Source organism: Chrysochloris asiatica, unplaced genomic scaffold (assembly GCF_000296735.1).
Source record: "Chrysochloris asiatica unplaced genomic scaffold, ChrAsi1.0 scaffold00050, whole genome shotgun sequence".
Taxonomy (NCBI): domain Eukaryota; kingdom Metazoa; phylum Chordata; class Mammalia; order Afrosoricida; family Chrysochloridae; genus Chrysochloris; species Chrysochloris asiatica.
Window position 1 is genome coordinate 517,660 of NW_006408568.1, and position 13,932 is coordinate 531,591.

The following is a 13,932-nucleotide window of genomic DNA, read 5'->3' on the forward strand; positions in this document are numbered from 1 at the left end:
TGCAAAATGGTCCAGACTCTCTGGAAAACAATATGGCATTTCCTCAGAAGGTTGAAAATAGAAATACCTTATGATCCAGCAATACCTCTATACTCGGTATTTACCCACAAGAAAAAACGAGCCACAACACGAGAAGATATATGCACACCAATGTTTATAGAGTTTGTTTGCGATGATGAAAAGACTTGGAAACTGATTGTGGTGACGGTCCCACAGCATAGTAAATGTATTCATGCCCCTGTTGTACACTTGAAATGATTTAAATGACAAAAGTTTTGTTACATATACATAGTTTAAAGAAGGCCTGGTGGTGCAGTGGGTTACCCATTGAATTACTAATTGCAAGATCAGCAATTCAAATCCATCAGCCACTCCACAGGAGAAAGATGAGACTTCCTGCTTCTGTAAATAGTTACAGCCACAGAAACTCTATACAAGGTTGTTAAGAGGCAGAACCAACTCAATGGCACACAACCACTACCAGCCACTATTTATATTTTAATATAGTAAAATAATAACTATAAAGTTAAAACAAGAAATTACCAGAAAATGTTCACACATTCAGTTGGTAAGAAACATGTTGCTGTTGGTTCCAACTCATTATGACCCTGTATAGGGTTTCTGAGGTGTGGTTGGTAAGTTTGAGTCACTAACCTTGTACTTAGCAGGCCAGTGCTTATCCTACAGTGCCTTGCTCTTGATTTAGTTTTCCTTCTCTGGCAGGGTTCCTTCCTATACTGGTTCCAGCTTTCACAGGTTTAACTATATATTGTTTCTGGATATATATATGTAAAGTATAAAAATAAGCATGGGATTGAGAAATATCAAAATCAGCAAAACAGAACCTCTGAGAAGAAGGGAAATGCCATCAGGAAAGGATACACTAGACTGTTTGACTGTGAATGTGATATTTGTTGCTGGGGAAAATTGCATTATTCTCTGCTTTTTTATTTTTGTATGACTGAAATAGCTCATATGTTTTAAATATTTTTTAGAAAAATAAAATAAATAAAAGCAGAAGGGAGGAGTCTGAGACCTAGTTTTCAATTCTGTCTCTACCATTTATAGGGAAATAAATTAGTGAAAAATTTTATGTCTGTAGAGAATATATGTAAAGTATAAAAAAAGGACATCATATTAATAATCTGTCTGTTTCACTGGCAATTTAAGTAATATGGATAAAAGTGTCTTACTGAGTGCAAAGTGCTATACTCCACAAATTCCAGTTACTACAAGAAACTCTTAGGGTTCTTTTATCACATTGTCATAGAATTTTGTTCCTTTCCTTAAGAACACATATCTTTGCTTACAATTATACACTCATTTGTGCTATTATCTGTGCATCTCACCCACTCAATGAATTTGGGCTCATGGTTACATTTCCCAGAGCCCAGCACAGTGCCTGGCACATGTAAATGTTAAACACATTTTTAGGACACTCAGGACATCAACTACCTGCAGAAAGTGGAAACCAGGGCCGGAAGAGTGTACTTTTATTTCTGTTTTATACATTTATATGCTGTTTGTTGGAGTACTGGTGTGTCGCTGTAGAATAAGCACTGGACCACATGGTCGACTTGAGCCTCAAGGTGGCGGTTCAAACCCACCAGCCTCTCCTCAGAAACCCTATGAGTCGGAACCCACTCCACAGCAATTAACAACAGCAATAATGCTGTTTGATGAAGAGACCTGGTGGCACAGTGGTTAAGCGTCAGCTGTTAACCAAAAAAGGTCAACAATTGAACCCACTACAGGCGAAAGTCTGTTTCAGTAAAGATTTACAGCCTTGGAAACGCCATGGAGCAATTCTACTCTGTCCTATAGGACAACTACGAGAATCAGCATAGTGGCAGTAGTTTGGGGGGTTTGGGCTTATGCAGTTTGAATTTTTATCATGTAAATGTATTTTTTAAATCATGACAAAACTAATTTAATTGTGAACTTAAATCGCAAGTATGAAATACGTGTATCTTCATTTCATGGCCTCTCCGTACAAAGTAATATTTTAATGTAAGAAATTACTTGGAAGTAACATACTAACATTTTGATACACGAAATTAATCCATGAAACTAAAAAAGCAGGCAAATAAGTATTACAAGGCACTGGGCTCTCTGGGACCCTCTGGGCGTGTCTAACGGTTTAAGAACAGCCCGGGAGGACCCGTTAGGTGGCGCTCGTGAAGCTGCAGCAGGAATTCCCGCCCTCTCCGTTACAGCCCCACTAACCCCAGCGTGCAAGCGACCGACAGTAACCTCGCTGTCGGGTGACGGGGTCCCCCGCCCCGCCCGGACTCTCGCCTGCTCCTGCTTCAGCCAATGGGAAGACAGCGAACGAGCCGGCCGAACACTCTTCCTTTCGGACTCCTCCCCGAAGCAATTAGAAGAGAGTTGTACAGTCACTTCGCCGCCGGCTTTAGCATTTTCCAATAGAAACTCCAGTTCCCGGTTCCAAGCCCCGCCCATCTCTCGGCCTACCGGGTTTTCTTTCTCAGCAGGAGTCACCTTTGCCTTACAAATGTTCAGGCCCGCCTTCTTCGTACCTTGCTTCAGTCGGCCACGCCCTTCACCCGGTTCGACCAATAACAGTGTAATCCTGGAGCCACTGGGCGGGCCTTCAACCAATGCGCACGCCGTGGGCGGACCCCGGGCCGGAATTGGGGGTAAAGCTACATACAGCGTTTTGACCACATTCGGGGCGCGTGGAGTTGGGGGTGTCCCTGAGGGGCGCCCAGAGTTAAGATGGCGTCCGCCACTGAGGGGGACGTGGGAATTGCCGCGGAGCCGGTGACGGTGCTGCAGTCGGTTTTCGAGGAGCTGAGCCTTAACAAGTTGGCGACGTCCCTGGGCGCGTCAGAACAGGCGCTGCGGCTCATCATCTCCATCTTCCTGGGTAAGGACCCTTCTGCTTCCCTTCTCCCCCTCTCGAAGTCCTTGGAGGATGGAAGAGAAAGGGGGACACCAATTCCTTCTCTTCCTGGAGCCGCCTAGGAGGGCTACCTTGGGTGTGGGTGTGAATCCTGAAATACACCAACCTGCTGTTCAGTGAAATAAAGCGGTCCTGGCCGGTGGCTGGGGAGCCGTGCCCTCTGAACCTCTTTACCTTCTTTTGCAACCCTTGCTGTATATACCCTTATGGCCCTTCATTCGGCGCCCCCTACCCTCTTATTATGCCATGCTTTTCCCCGTGCCCGCACGACCTGCCCTTATTTGTCGCCCTCTTGAGTTAGACACTCTGCCCATGTGTACTCCTGTCTTACTAATAACCCACATACGCGTGCATTTATCGGTAAGTATAGGCCCCCTGACTTAGGCCTCCAATGCCCTATATTCCATACTTCCATATAATGAGTAGTTTGTGCATTGCCAGCTTATATTACACTTTCGGTTCTTTACTGTCTCATTTCTATAATATTTTCTTCTTATAAGCCTATATAATAAGGTCACTATGAGTCAAATTCACCAGAGTGACAGTGGGCTTTTGGTTTGGTATACCATATTGCCTTTTTTTTTTTTTTTTTTCCCCTTAACCCTTTAGCTACCGTCTTGTCATTTACCCTGGAATAACATTTTATGATTGGGCTTGGGAAACAGGACTAACAACTCCCTTAAAAACTACTCATGCTATCCCAAGCGTTCATTGTCCATATAGTTTAAAGGATGTGGTACATCTGAATTTGGGTCACAAGCTGCTTTATAACTGGTTTATGGGCTTTTTCACTGCATCCTTGATCCACAGCTTTTTAATAAATGGAGATAGCATGATATAATGAGAAAAAAGTGTGGGCTTTAAAGATAAACCCAACTCTACTGCTGCTTGCAAGTTCTGGGACCCTAAGCAAGCCATTTGAGCTCTCTGGACCTTAATTTTCATATCAGTGAAATGGGAATAATATTACATATCTCATAGGATTGCTGTGTAATTCTGTAGAAGTCAAAGATCAAGATCTGATACATGTATATTTGAGTAGTTGGAAAGTTTTGTGAAGGAATCCTGGTGTGGCACTGTATGATAAGCACTGGAATGCAAGGTCAGTTTAAACCAAAATGTCAGCTGTTCATACTCACCAGCCACTCCTTGAAAACCCTATTCAGGGTCGCTGTGAGTTGGACCCAACTACGTGGCACTTAACAACAACATGGGAATTTAGCTAGGAAAGTGGGGGTGGGGAAGAATTAAGCCAAAGCTTAAAATGATGATAAGGAATTAGGACTGGTGCTGGAGCAGAGTTAGAGATCTGAACCTTTAGAAGTATGAATAAAATTGCAGATTGGAAAAGCCTTAAATGCCAGAAGGGAGTTTGAAATTGATCCAGGAGTCAGTAGAGGCATTGATATAAGATATCACCACTAAAGAGTGATAGCCCAATCTAGATAATGGGAGAGGCATGAATTCATATTTAAACAACCTTGGCTAATATCATTGTTATTTGCCTATTACATATCAAATCAAAGTGATCTTCCTTTCTTACAAATAATAGTCGTCTTATTCCTGCCTCCCAGAATTATAAGGTTTGGAGGTAGGACTTTAGGTTGTGTGAATTGCACTGTGTCACCCAAGCATAGCCCAAATTGAGCAGCACCCTTATCTAGGGCTCTTTGCACAATACCAGTTTTGAACTTCCTACTCTTTCAAGAAACTTTTTGTTTCTGACCCACTTATCTGTTGGGACTGTAATTAGTGATTAAGAGTACTTACACTCATTAGTTAGGAAATTTACTTGTGATTTTTCAACTATAAATTAAGAATGTTAACACAAGTAGCAATGAATTATCAGAGGCACCTGTTAAATGGAGCTAGTGGTGGAATTTATCTTTTGTGTACTGACATAATCAGATATTATGTTTGCACTCCTGGTGGGCTGTAGCTAAATACAAGGTCTATGACTGACTAGAGAATTACTTCCTGTCACTCTCATCTTCTCTCATTACCGCCAGTCATCAAGGTAATAAATACTAATATCATACATCTATCACATTCCTGTGACCCCTGGCCCATTCTACTATTTCTCATATTCCCTTTTCTAGCCTACTATATGCCATTGGCATCAGTAACTCAGTATTTCTCATTTTTGTATCAACTTAGGAGTCTCATGTTTCTTCATGGTGATGGTGTGCCATGGAGTCCATTTTGATTCGTAGTGACCCTGTGTAGGGTTTCCAAGGCTGTAAAATCTGTACAGGAGCAGAAAGCCTTATCTTTCTACTGAGGATTGGCTGGTAGTTTTGAACTGCTGACCTTGTGGTTACCAGCCCAACTTGTAACCCACTATGCTACCAGAACCCTCTTGTAGTGATACATAGAATTGTATTTTCTAGATATAGGTTAAATCTTGGAATGCAGAAATTTGCCATACCTGTAAATGTAAATTGGTAAGCTGGACATGTGCATAAGAGTATGTGCTGGTTGTAAATGTTTCCTTTATAAAGGCATTATCACTTCGGTGTACTGTAGCCTAGAAACCAATAGTCTTTCAGAAGTGGAGTATCTGGTTCCTTATCCCAGCTCTCTCAGGGAACAGGACAGGCAGAAGCAGGTGAGATATAGGATACTGGAGGAAATCCTTCCAGAAGTCCCAAGAAGGCTGAGAGTCCAAAATGACTTCTGGTCTACTTTCTACCAATTAGAGATTCGTTTGAGTTAAAAATACCTCTCCTTAAACAGGAAAGGGAGTTAGATACATCATTCACATTTTAAAGTATAAATAATTTTAATCAGGTAGCCTCATTATTTTTTTCTTAACACCTTTCTTAGCTTTCAAACCTTTTTGACTAGGGCCCATGTTAAGAAATATGTTATTTCATGACCCAGTACATACATATATTTATGCATTTGAAACAAAAGTTTCAGGAGACAATAATTACCTTACTATAGGCCGTGTGTTCAGTCATTTCCTACTCTGTTTATGACTCATTAAATTGGTTTCATAGTCCATTGATAGATCCCACCAAGTAGTTTGAAAGATCCTAATCTAGAAACTAATTTTTTTAATATGAAATATGTTGAAGAAGGAGTAAGCTTACATAGACATGCTGTATATAAGTATTTTGAACCACCAGAAGACTCTATTTGAGGATGTGTGTATGTTTGTGTGTGTATGATTGCATGGAATATGATAGACGGATGAGTTTTGCTATAAGCTCTGGCGCTGGCAAATGCTACTGGAAAACATTCTTCCTTCTTCCTTCATCATTGGTCTCATCACTCATCAAGTTATTTAATAACTTGACTTTCTCCAAATATATTCACTAAAAACTTACTGAGCATCTACTCTGGGCAAAGCACTATGCTTAACCCTGCCAGGCCAAGGACGTGCTACGTGAATAGTGGAGCCATACACTCAAGGTTATCATGATCAGTTAGGGGATAGGGAGTAGGCATGAGATAAGTATACTAATAACCACAATAAAAGGCAGAAATCGAAGTGCCATAAGAGAAGTGCAAAGCTTTATGAGATTTAAAGGTAGAATAGATTGCAGACTTTGAAAGATGAGTAAGGTTTCAGCAGACTGAAACGGTAAGACAGAAAAATAGCATGAGCAAAGACCCTGAAGTAGGAATGTTTGGTAACATGGTCAGGGAACATCAAGTACTCTGGCTCAGCCAAAACAGGACTGATGTAGAGAAGTAGGAAATAAAGCCAAGAAGGTAGGTTGTGGAGCCTTAAAAGCTTAATTAATAGGTGAGAGGGAAGTCATAGGAGATTTTTGAATGAAGAATAATGTGACCAGAGTTGTGTTTGAAAAGATAATACTGTGTAGGATGGTTTGAAGTGGGCATATAGAAGAGGTAGGGAAGCTAGTGAGAAGGAACAATAGCTTCCTACGTAAGAAGTATAATAACTTGAGGCAGGTTGCCAGCACTGAGAGGGGAAAGTAAGGATCTCATATGAATGTTTTAGGAATACACTCTTTTGAAAGGAAGATTTTGTAAACACTTTGATCTATACAACTGCTTGTGCCAGAAACCTAAGAATCAGCCTTGTCCTCTTCCTTTCATTCCCCTCATCCTCATTTTATCAATACTACCACCAAATTTTGTCTCAAACCCATCTTTGTCTCCATTACCACAGTAACATCTGTTACTGGAACCACCCGAGTAGCCTTCTGACTGGTCTCTAATTCTCTTCTTGCCCCCTCCAGTCCATTCTCCACAAGCAGCCAGAGTGATCCGATCCTATGCCTCTCCTGTTCAGAACCCCTCAGGGGCTTCTATACATGGCTGGTAAGCCCCTGCCTTCTGCTCCAGCCTCATCTCAAACACATTCATGGCCACTTAGACACATGGCCTTCTTTCATTTCCTCAACTGCATTATTAAGTCCTTTACTATCTGGGAGTCTTCATTTATGCTGATCCCACTGCTCATCACCCCATTATTCACCTGACATCGTTCAGATCTCAATTTAAATTGTCACTTCCTCTGAGAGTTCTTTCCTGACTCTCAAATTATATCACCTGTTATACTGTCTTATACTGACTGAAATTTCCTCCCAAATACAATTACAAGTTGTAATTATACAAGGCTGAGTCAAAATGTATTGCTATAAAATCATAGAAACCTATATTAAACAAAAATATTAAAATACAGAGCTTTTTGTTTCTCATCATTTCCTCCATCTAGATGTAGCCATCTCTCTAACCCTTCCCAGAGAATTCTATGCTCTTCAATTTACACCAGGTCAAAATGGCAGTTTTTGAATACCTCAACGTACTCAAACTATGTTCTTTTTAAATGTTCTTTGAGTTTGGGGAACAAAAAGAAGTCTCAAAGTATAATATCAGAGCTGTAGGGCAGATAGGATAAGGTTTCCCAACAAAATTCTTATAGGACAGCCCTTACTATCCTTTGAAAAATAAGCAGATGCATTGTTGCAATGGAAAAAAATTCCTCAGTACAACTTTCCTGGCTGTTTTCCTCATTAATGCAATTTTAGTTACCTTATAACTTCATAATAAGTCCCCATAATTTGTCCTGTGTCCTTCAAGAAAATTTTTTAAAACTACCCCTTTATAAAAAAACAAATGTCACTATAACCTTTTGAGCTGATCCCTCTGCCTTAAATTCAATTTTGAGGTCTTCCTGACCTTACTTAAAATGCTGATCCAGCTTTAAAAAAAAATTTTTTTTTGATGTTGTTAAGTGCTGTTGAGTCAGTTCCAATCCATAGGGACTTTGTATAGGGTTTCCTAGGAATGACTGGTGAGTTTGAACCGCTGACCTTGTGGTTCAAACTGACCTTGCCATCCGGCGCATTAATTCACAGTGCTACACCAGGAGTCTTTTTATTATTATTATTATTGTGGGGTCAGCATTCCTGTAAACTTCTTTGCAAAGCTTCGATGATTTGGGAAAATGTCCACTTTAATTTTTGTAAAAATTTGATATTAGACTTGGCCTCAAAATTGTTAGACTTGCCACAAAAAGTATCCTTTATTTTGAAGGTACTCTAACAAAAGTCAGACAGATGTATTGCTGAGAGAACTTGTCCACAGCCGTGTTGAAGCATTTCTGTTTGGAATCAATCCATGGATGTATGAACTGGAACCTAATGGCAATACTTTGCTTTACGTTTATAAGCTTTGTTCAGAGAATTCTCAGAGCTTAATGCAGTTTATGGTTTATAGAAGAAGCTGGATAAATATTTGTTGAATAAATGTGTGAATGAATGATTTGGCAGCCAATTAACTGGAAGATAGAAAAATAATGTTTTAAAAAACAAAATGACTAAATCCTTTTGCCTGGGTAGCTAAGAAAAAATGATCTTTATTACAAATACAGAAAGGTTAAAAGGAAGGGACAGTGTTATTCAGTGCCAGGTAATCTTGGTTTTGGATTTGCTTTAGGTTCCAAGGGCACCTCCAAGTATTTTGGGAGTTGCAAAGTCTAGTCTTAAGCTTAGAAAGAAGTTAGTAGTCTACATTAGGATCCTAATTGAAACCAGAGAGGGAATAAAATGCCATGGAAACGCTTAAAAAAGAGAAGAGAACTTAATTCATGTTGATTGAATATGCTAATATTGCTACCCCTTGTTATAATAATGTTGTTGTTGTTGTTAAGTGCCGTCGAGTCGATTCCAACCCATAGCAACCCTGTATAGGGTTTCCAGGCAGCGGCTGGTGAGCTTGAACCACCGATCTTGTGGTTCAAACAACTTTGCAGTCCAGGGCATTAGCCCACAGCGCCACACCAGGACTCTGTTATAATAATAGCTGACATTTATTAAGATTTGCTAAGAACCAGATGTTGTCCTTAGTGATCAACAGGCAGCACTCCACCTAAACCCACCAGTTACTCATAATGTACTTACAGTAATATTATAATCTCCCTTGAACAGATAGGAAACTGGATTATTTCACCTCCAAAGGTTAAATAATTTACCTAAAGTCATATCCGGTTCTGCCTGACTCTAGAGTTCCTGCTCTTCACCACATCGGGATTGGGAAGGGCACATGAGGATAGAAAAGATTAGTGACCTGTTATTGTTGTTAAAGCTGTCAAGTTGGTTCCAACTCATAGCGACTCTGTGTAGGGTTTTCAGGGAGCGCTGGTGTGTTTGAACTACTGACATTGTGGTTAGCAGTCTAGTGCTTATCCTAAAGTACCACACCAGGACTCTTTTCATTTTATTGAGATTGAAGCAAGATGTATTCTGCATATGAGATACCACTCAGCTCCTAAAGCTAGAACTGGCCGAATGGAGCAGATAGCCACCCCCATTTAGCATGAGTGTTCTCTAGCTTCTTGGCCATGACTGTGGTTTGGCTGTCAGAGTGCAGTTAAAGGTACAGTGTCATTCCTCAAAGGTTCAGGATTAGTATCACTAAAGTTAGCAACAAACAAATCTGTCTTAGAATAAGTATAGTCAGAATGTTCCTTAGAAGTGAGGATGACAAGATTTGGTCTCATGTACTCTGGACATGTTATCAAGAGAGACCAGTCCTGGAAGAAGGGCATCATGCTTGGTAAGTAGAGGGCTAACAAAAAAGAGGAAGACCCTCACTGAGTGGCTACAACCATGGGCTCAAACAAAGCAACAAATTTGAGGATAGAACAGGACCGGGTAGTGTTTCATTCTGTTATACATAAGGTCATGAAGCTGACTCAACAGCACTTAACAATGACATCAGCTGGATTGGAAGTCTTTAACATCAAAATATGTTCTATAGTTAGTTCCCTTTGAACCAAAATCAGATCTGGCCTTTCAGAACTAAATCCACTATTCAGTGCATAAAACTTCTTCAAATAGTGCTGAAATCATAACATAAAGAAACCAAAGCTAAGTTAATAGGACTTTAAAACATTAACTAGACAAATGGGACTTCGGAACTTAATTAAAAAAAACCCTGATGCCGTTGAGTTGATTCTGATGCATAGCAACCCTGTCCAAATATTCTATCATAAAATAAGGGGATTGTGCTAAATGTTTCTTTTTCTCTATGCTAATTCATTGCCACAAATTTCATCAGATATATTTCTTTCAAATATATTTTTTCAACTACTTTTTATCTACACCTCAATATTTTACATTGCACAGAACTTCATGTTTTACATGCCATTGTAAGTAAGTAACATCAGATGAAATCATTTCTTTGCAGAGGCTGGTGTAAATTAGGGCCCATGAGATTAGATGAACACACTAATTTACAAAAAGAAAATACATATTCACCGACGTTAAGGCATATTTGGGCAACCAAGGAAACTCAGTGGAAGTGTTCAATCCCGTAGCCTTTTAGAAATAGTATATTGGGGGGCAGGATGGCAGGGTAAGCAGATGCACTGAGCAGACCCTCAGTTACAAAGACCAAGTGAAACAAACCAATGTGATCCTGGAACCCTTAGCTTCAAAGGATAGGAGAAGGGAGGTGGATTGAGTGCCAAAGAGGAAGCTGAGCCAAAGCAGCGAGAGAAGGAAAATGGACAGGCTGTCAGCTTTTATGGGACAGTGGGATCATCTTGAGCTTCTGCGAGCTGCTGTTGATACAGCGGCCTGCAAGCACAGGACTTGTCTGGAAGTTGGCAGCTAGGCAGGTATAGTTCTCCCTTGTTGCCATGCCCTGCTGATTTGCCAGGGTGTGGCCAGTCCCTGCCCTCGCCCACCCAGCAGCCAGTAGCACCCCATCCTTCACAGCCTCTACTCTGCCTGGGATTAGACACCAGACATGCTACCCCTGCTTCTGGAGGAGCAGGGACCTGCCCTAACTATCTACGGGGAGACAGGTGATAAGTACCTGAGAACACACCAACATACAGTGGTCACTTAAATATAAATACATTGGCACCACAATGTCTCAGAGAAAACACACAATTCCAGTTTATATGAAGAAACAAGACAGAGTGCCTCAAACAATACAGTCAGATATTAATACTAGAAATGGTTTCAGAACTATTTGTTACCATTTAGTTACCTTCAGTGGATTAAGAGAAAGATCCAGGACCAAACATAAAAGTTGTAATGCGGCTTCAGTTAGAACGTGGCATTTCAGCTGGACCTTGAAAAAGATGGTAAGATCCTAGTCAGGTCGAGATTAAGGGAATCCTAGTTTATACGAATTTCCAGCTGGAAACAGTGAACATAGGTATATATCTTGTTGTTGTTAAGTGTTTCCAAGTTAGTTCTGACTCATAGTGCCCCTGTCTAGGCTTTCCAGGTATGGGGAAAACTAGTAGAAATAAACCTGATAGGCTTTCAGGTAGGTGGGGGTGAGGTAGCAGAGTAAGGTAGTGAAATGTGGGTCTCTAGAGACCCAAAGGTCTTGGCTCAAATTCTGGATCTCATAAGTACTGTTTCATCATAAGCTAATTACTAAACTTCAGCTATCCATTTCCTCTTGTGCACAAAAACCAAGTTTATGAAAGAATTGAGGTTAAGAGTTAAGCAATTTATCTGGTAAATAATTTTTAAAGGATTATATTTCAAAAACAAGAAGCCATGTTTTGAAACAATGAAAATCTTTTATGGAATCATAAGGTAATACAGTCATCAAAAACTTTACTATTTTTAGACAGCTGCTTATGCCTTTGTGTGGATATGGTCATTCCCCACTGCTGTGTAAGTTTGAGAAGTTGCGAGGGGATGCCGTGAAGACTGAACCACACAAGCTATGTAAACATATAACCAAACCTGGAATTTTATAAACACTTAACCAAGCCTGATTCAAGATTGTTTTTAAATGTCTGTTCCCTCCCTTTCTTCTCAATAAATATCCTTTCCCAAGGATTTGAGCCTTAATTTGATTTATTACAGTGGATCTTAAAGTTGAGGAGCAGCAGCATCTCTTGGGGGCATGTCAATAATGCATCTTTTCAGGTCTACTGAATGAGAGACTCAGGGTAAAACAAAGTGATATACTCTTTCTTCATGTATCTTGTAACTTTTTTCTTAAGATTTTATGGTAAAAAAAAAAAAAAAAAGGCACACAATAATCACAGACTAAGCCACAGCAGATTCTTTATTCCTTCTTTTTGCCAGCACAGCATTTACCTTTGGATTCCCCTTGACTTTTGTTTTTGCATTCCTTGCACTGTTTTCTTGAGGTTTTTTTCCTTTTCATACAGGCCATGTCTTGCAAGTCTGTGTTTGGATTCATTTTCCTTTGCATAATTCAAGAAATTGCAAATCATGCCGAAGCCAATAGTCTTCCCACCACCAAAATGGGTTCTGAATCCAAACACAAAGATGACATCTGGTGTCATCTTATACATTTTGGAAACTTTTTCTGTCTTAGGTACTGTTGCCTATCAGTGACACTTTGTTTCTGCTAAGGTAATCAGTTGGTCATGAGTTCCTGGCCCGTATACTTACTGTGTCATTCATAATGGCGGCAGATGCTCAGGCAGCTGGGGAGGAAAAACCTCTTTTGTAATTCTTGATGTTCTGATAATACCTTAAACTTTTTAAAATGTTACTGTAGCCTATAGTCTTTAAAATGAACAAAACTCTCTCAGATTCTATATGCCTTAGTTTTCCCTACTGCTGACTCTCGTTATTTTTTAAATAATGTAATTAATCATTACAATCATTATACTAAGACTACAGCAAAATGGCGGATCTGGTAGAAGTGCAGTGAGGAGCTCTGTCAGCAACAACACAGAATACTGGACCAAGCAAGTTCAAAGGATGGTGCTAGGACTCTGAACCACATATAAAGGAATATTTAGAAGATTGGAAAGCTTACAGCTAGGGGAATTTGTAGCAGATTCAAGAAATCCATTGCTTCCTAATTCAAGACGCTCAGCTGCTCCCAGAGCCACCATCTTGGGAGAGACCAAGCAGGGGAAGGATCAGAACAGCCACGAATGCCTGACAGAACCGCGGAGATACAGGTGTGGATATTCATTTTTTGGTATCTGTTCATTGGTCTCTCGCTGTCTGCACACCTCCATTCTGGTGACTAGAGGGAATGCCTGAGCAAATGGACACCCTACCCCTGAGGGTTCAACTATGCATGCATACAGAATCCTCTAAATTTAAAGTGACAGTTTCCACTTAAAACCAAACGGCCACCACTCGTCTGTCAGTTTGTCTACTGCGGTGCCTTGTGAGTCGCCCATGGGGGACAGGTTTCAGATGAGCTTCCAGACGAAGACAGACTACGAAGAAAGAGTGACGAACTACTTGCGAATATTTAATCACTAAAAACCTTATGGATAGCAGAGAAACACTGTCAGATATAGTGCCAAAAAATGAGGCCCTCAGGTTAGAAGGCACTCAAAATATGACTGGGGAAGAGCTCCCTCCTCAAAGTAGACTTGACCATGATGATGCAAATGGAGTAAAAAGCCCGTGGGAGAAAATCCCACGGGACCTTCGTTTGCTAATGGGGCACAACTCAAAATTAGGAGAAACAGCTGTAAACATCCACTGAAAATCGGAACATGGAATATACTAAGTATTAATCTGGGAAAATTGGAAGTTGTCAAAAATGAAATGGAA

At 40.4% G+C, this 13,932-nt stretch overlaps 2 protein-coding genes across 2 annotated transcripts in view; one reads left to right on the forward strand and one right to left on the reverse strand.

Moving 5' to 3' along the window:
* Positions 1-2,463, reverse strand: part of C1S (complement component 1, s subcomponent) — a 49,644-nt gene extending 47,181 nt beyond the window's left edge. The window contains exon 1 of the mRNA XM_006862754.1: positions 2,223-2,463. Within this exon, the coding sequence (XP_006862816.1) occupies positions 2,223-2,463 (241 nt within the window). The remainder of the gene's footprint in view (positions 1-2,222) is intronic.
* Positions 2,464-2,739: 276 nt separating this feature from the next.
* The window catches only part of LPCAT3 (lysophosphatidylcholine acyltransferase 3), a 63,964-nt gene continuing 52,771 nt past the window's right edge, over positions 2,740-13,932 (forward strand). The window contains exon 1 of the mRNA XM_006862620.1: positions 2,740-2,890. Within this exon, the coding sequence (XP_006862682.1) occupies positions 2,740-2,890 (151 nt within the window). The remainder of the gene's footprint in view (positions 2,891-13,932) is intronic.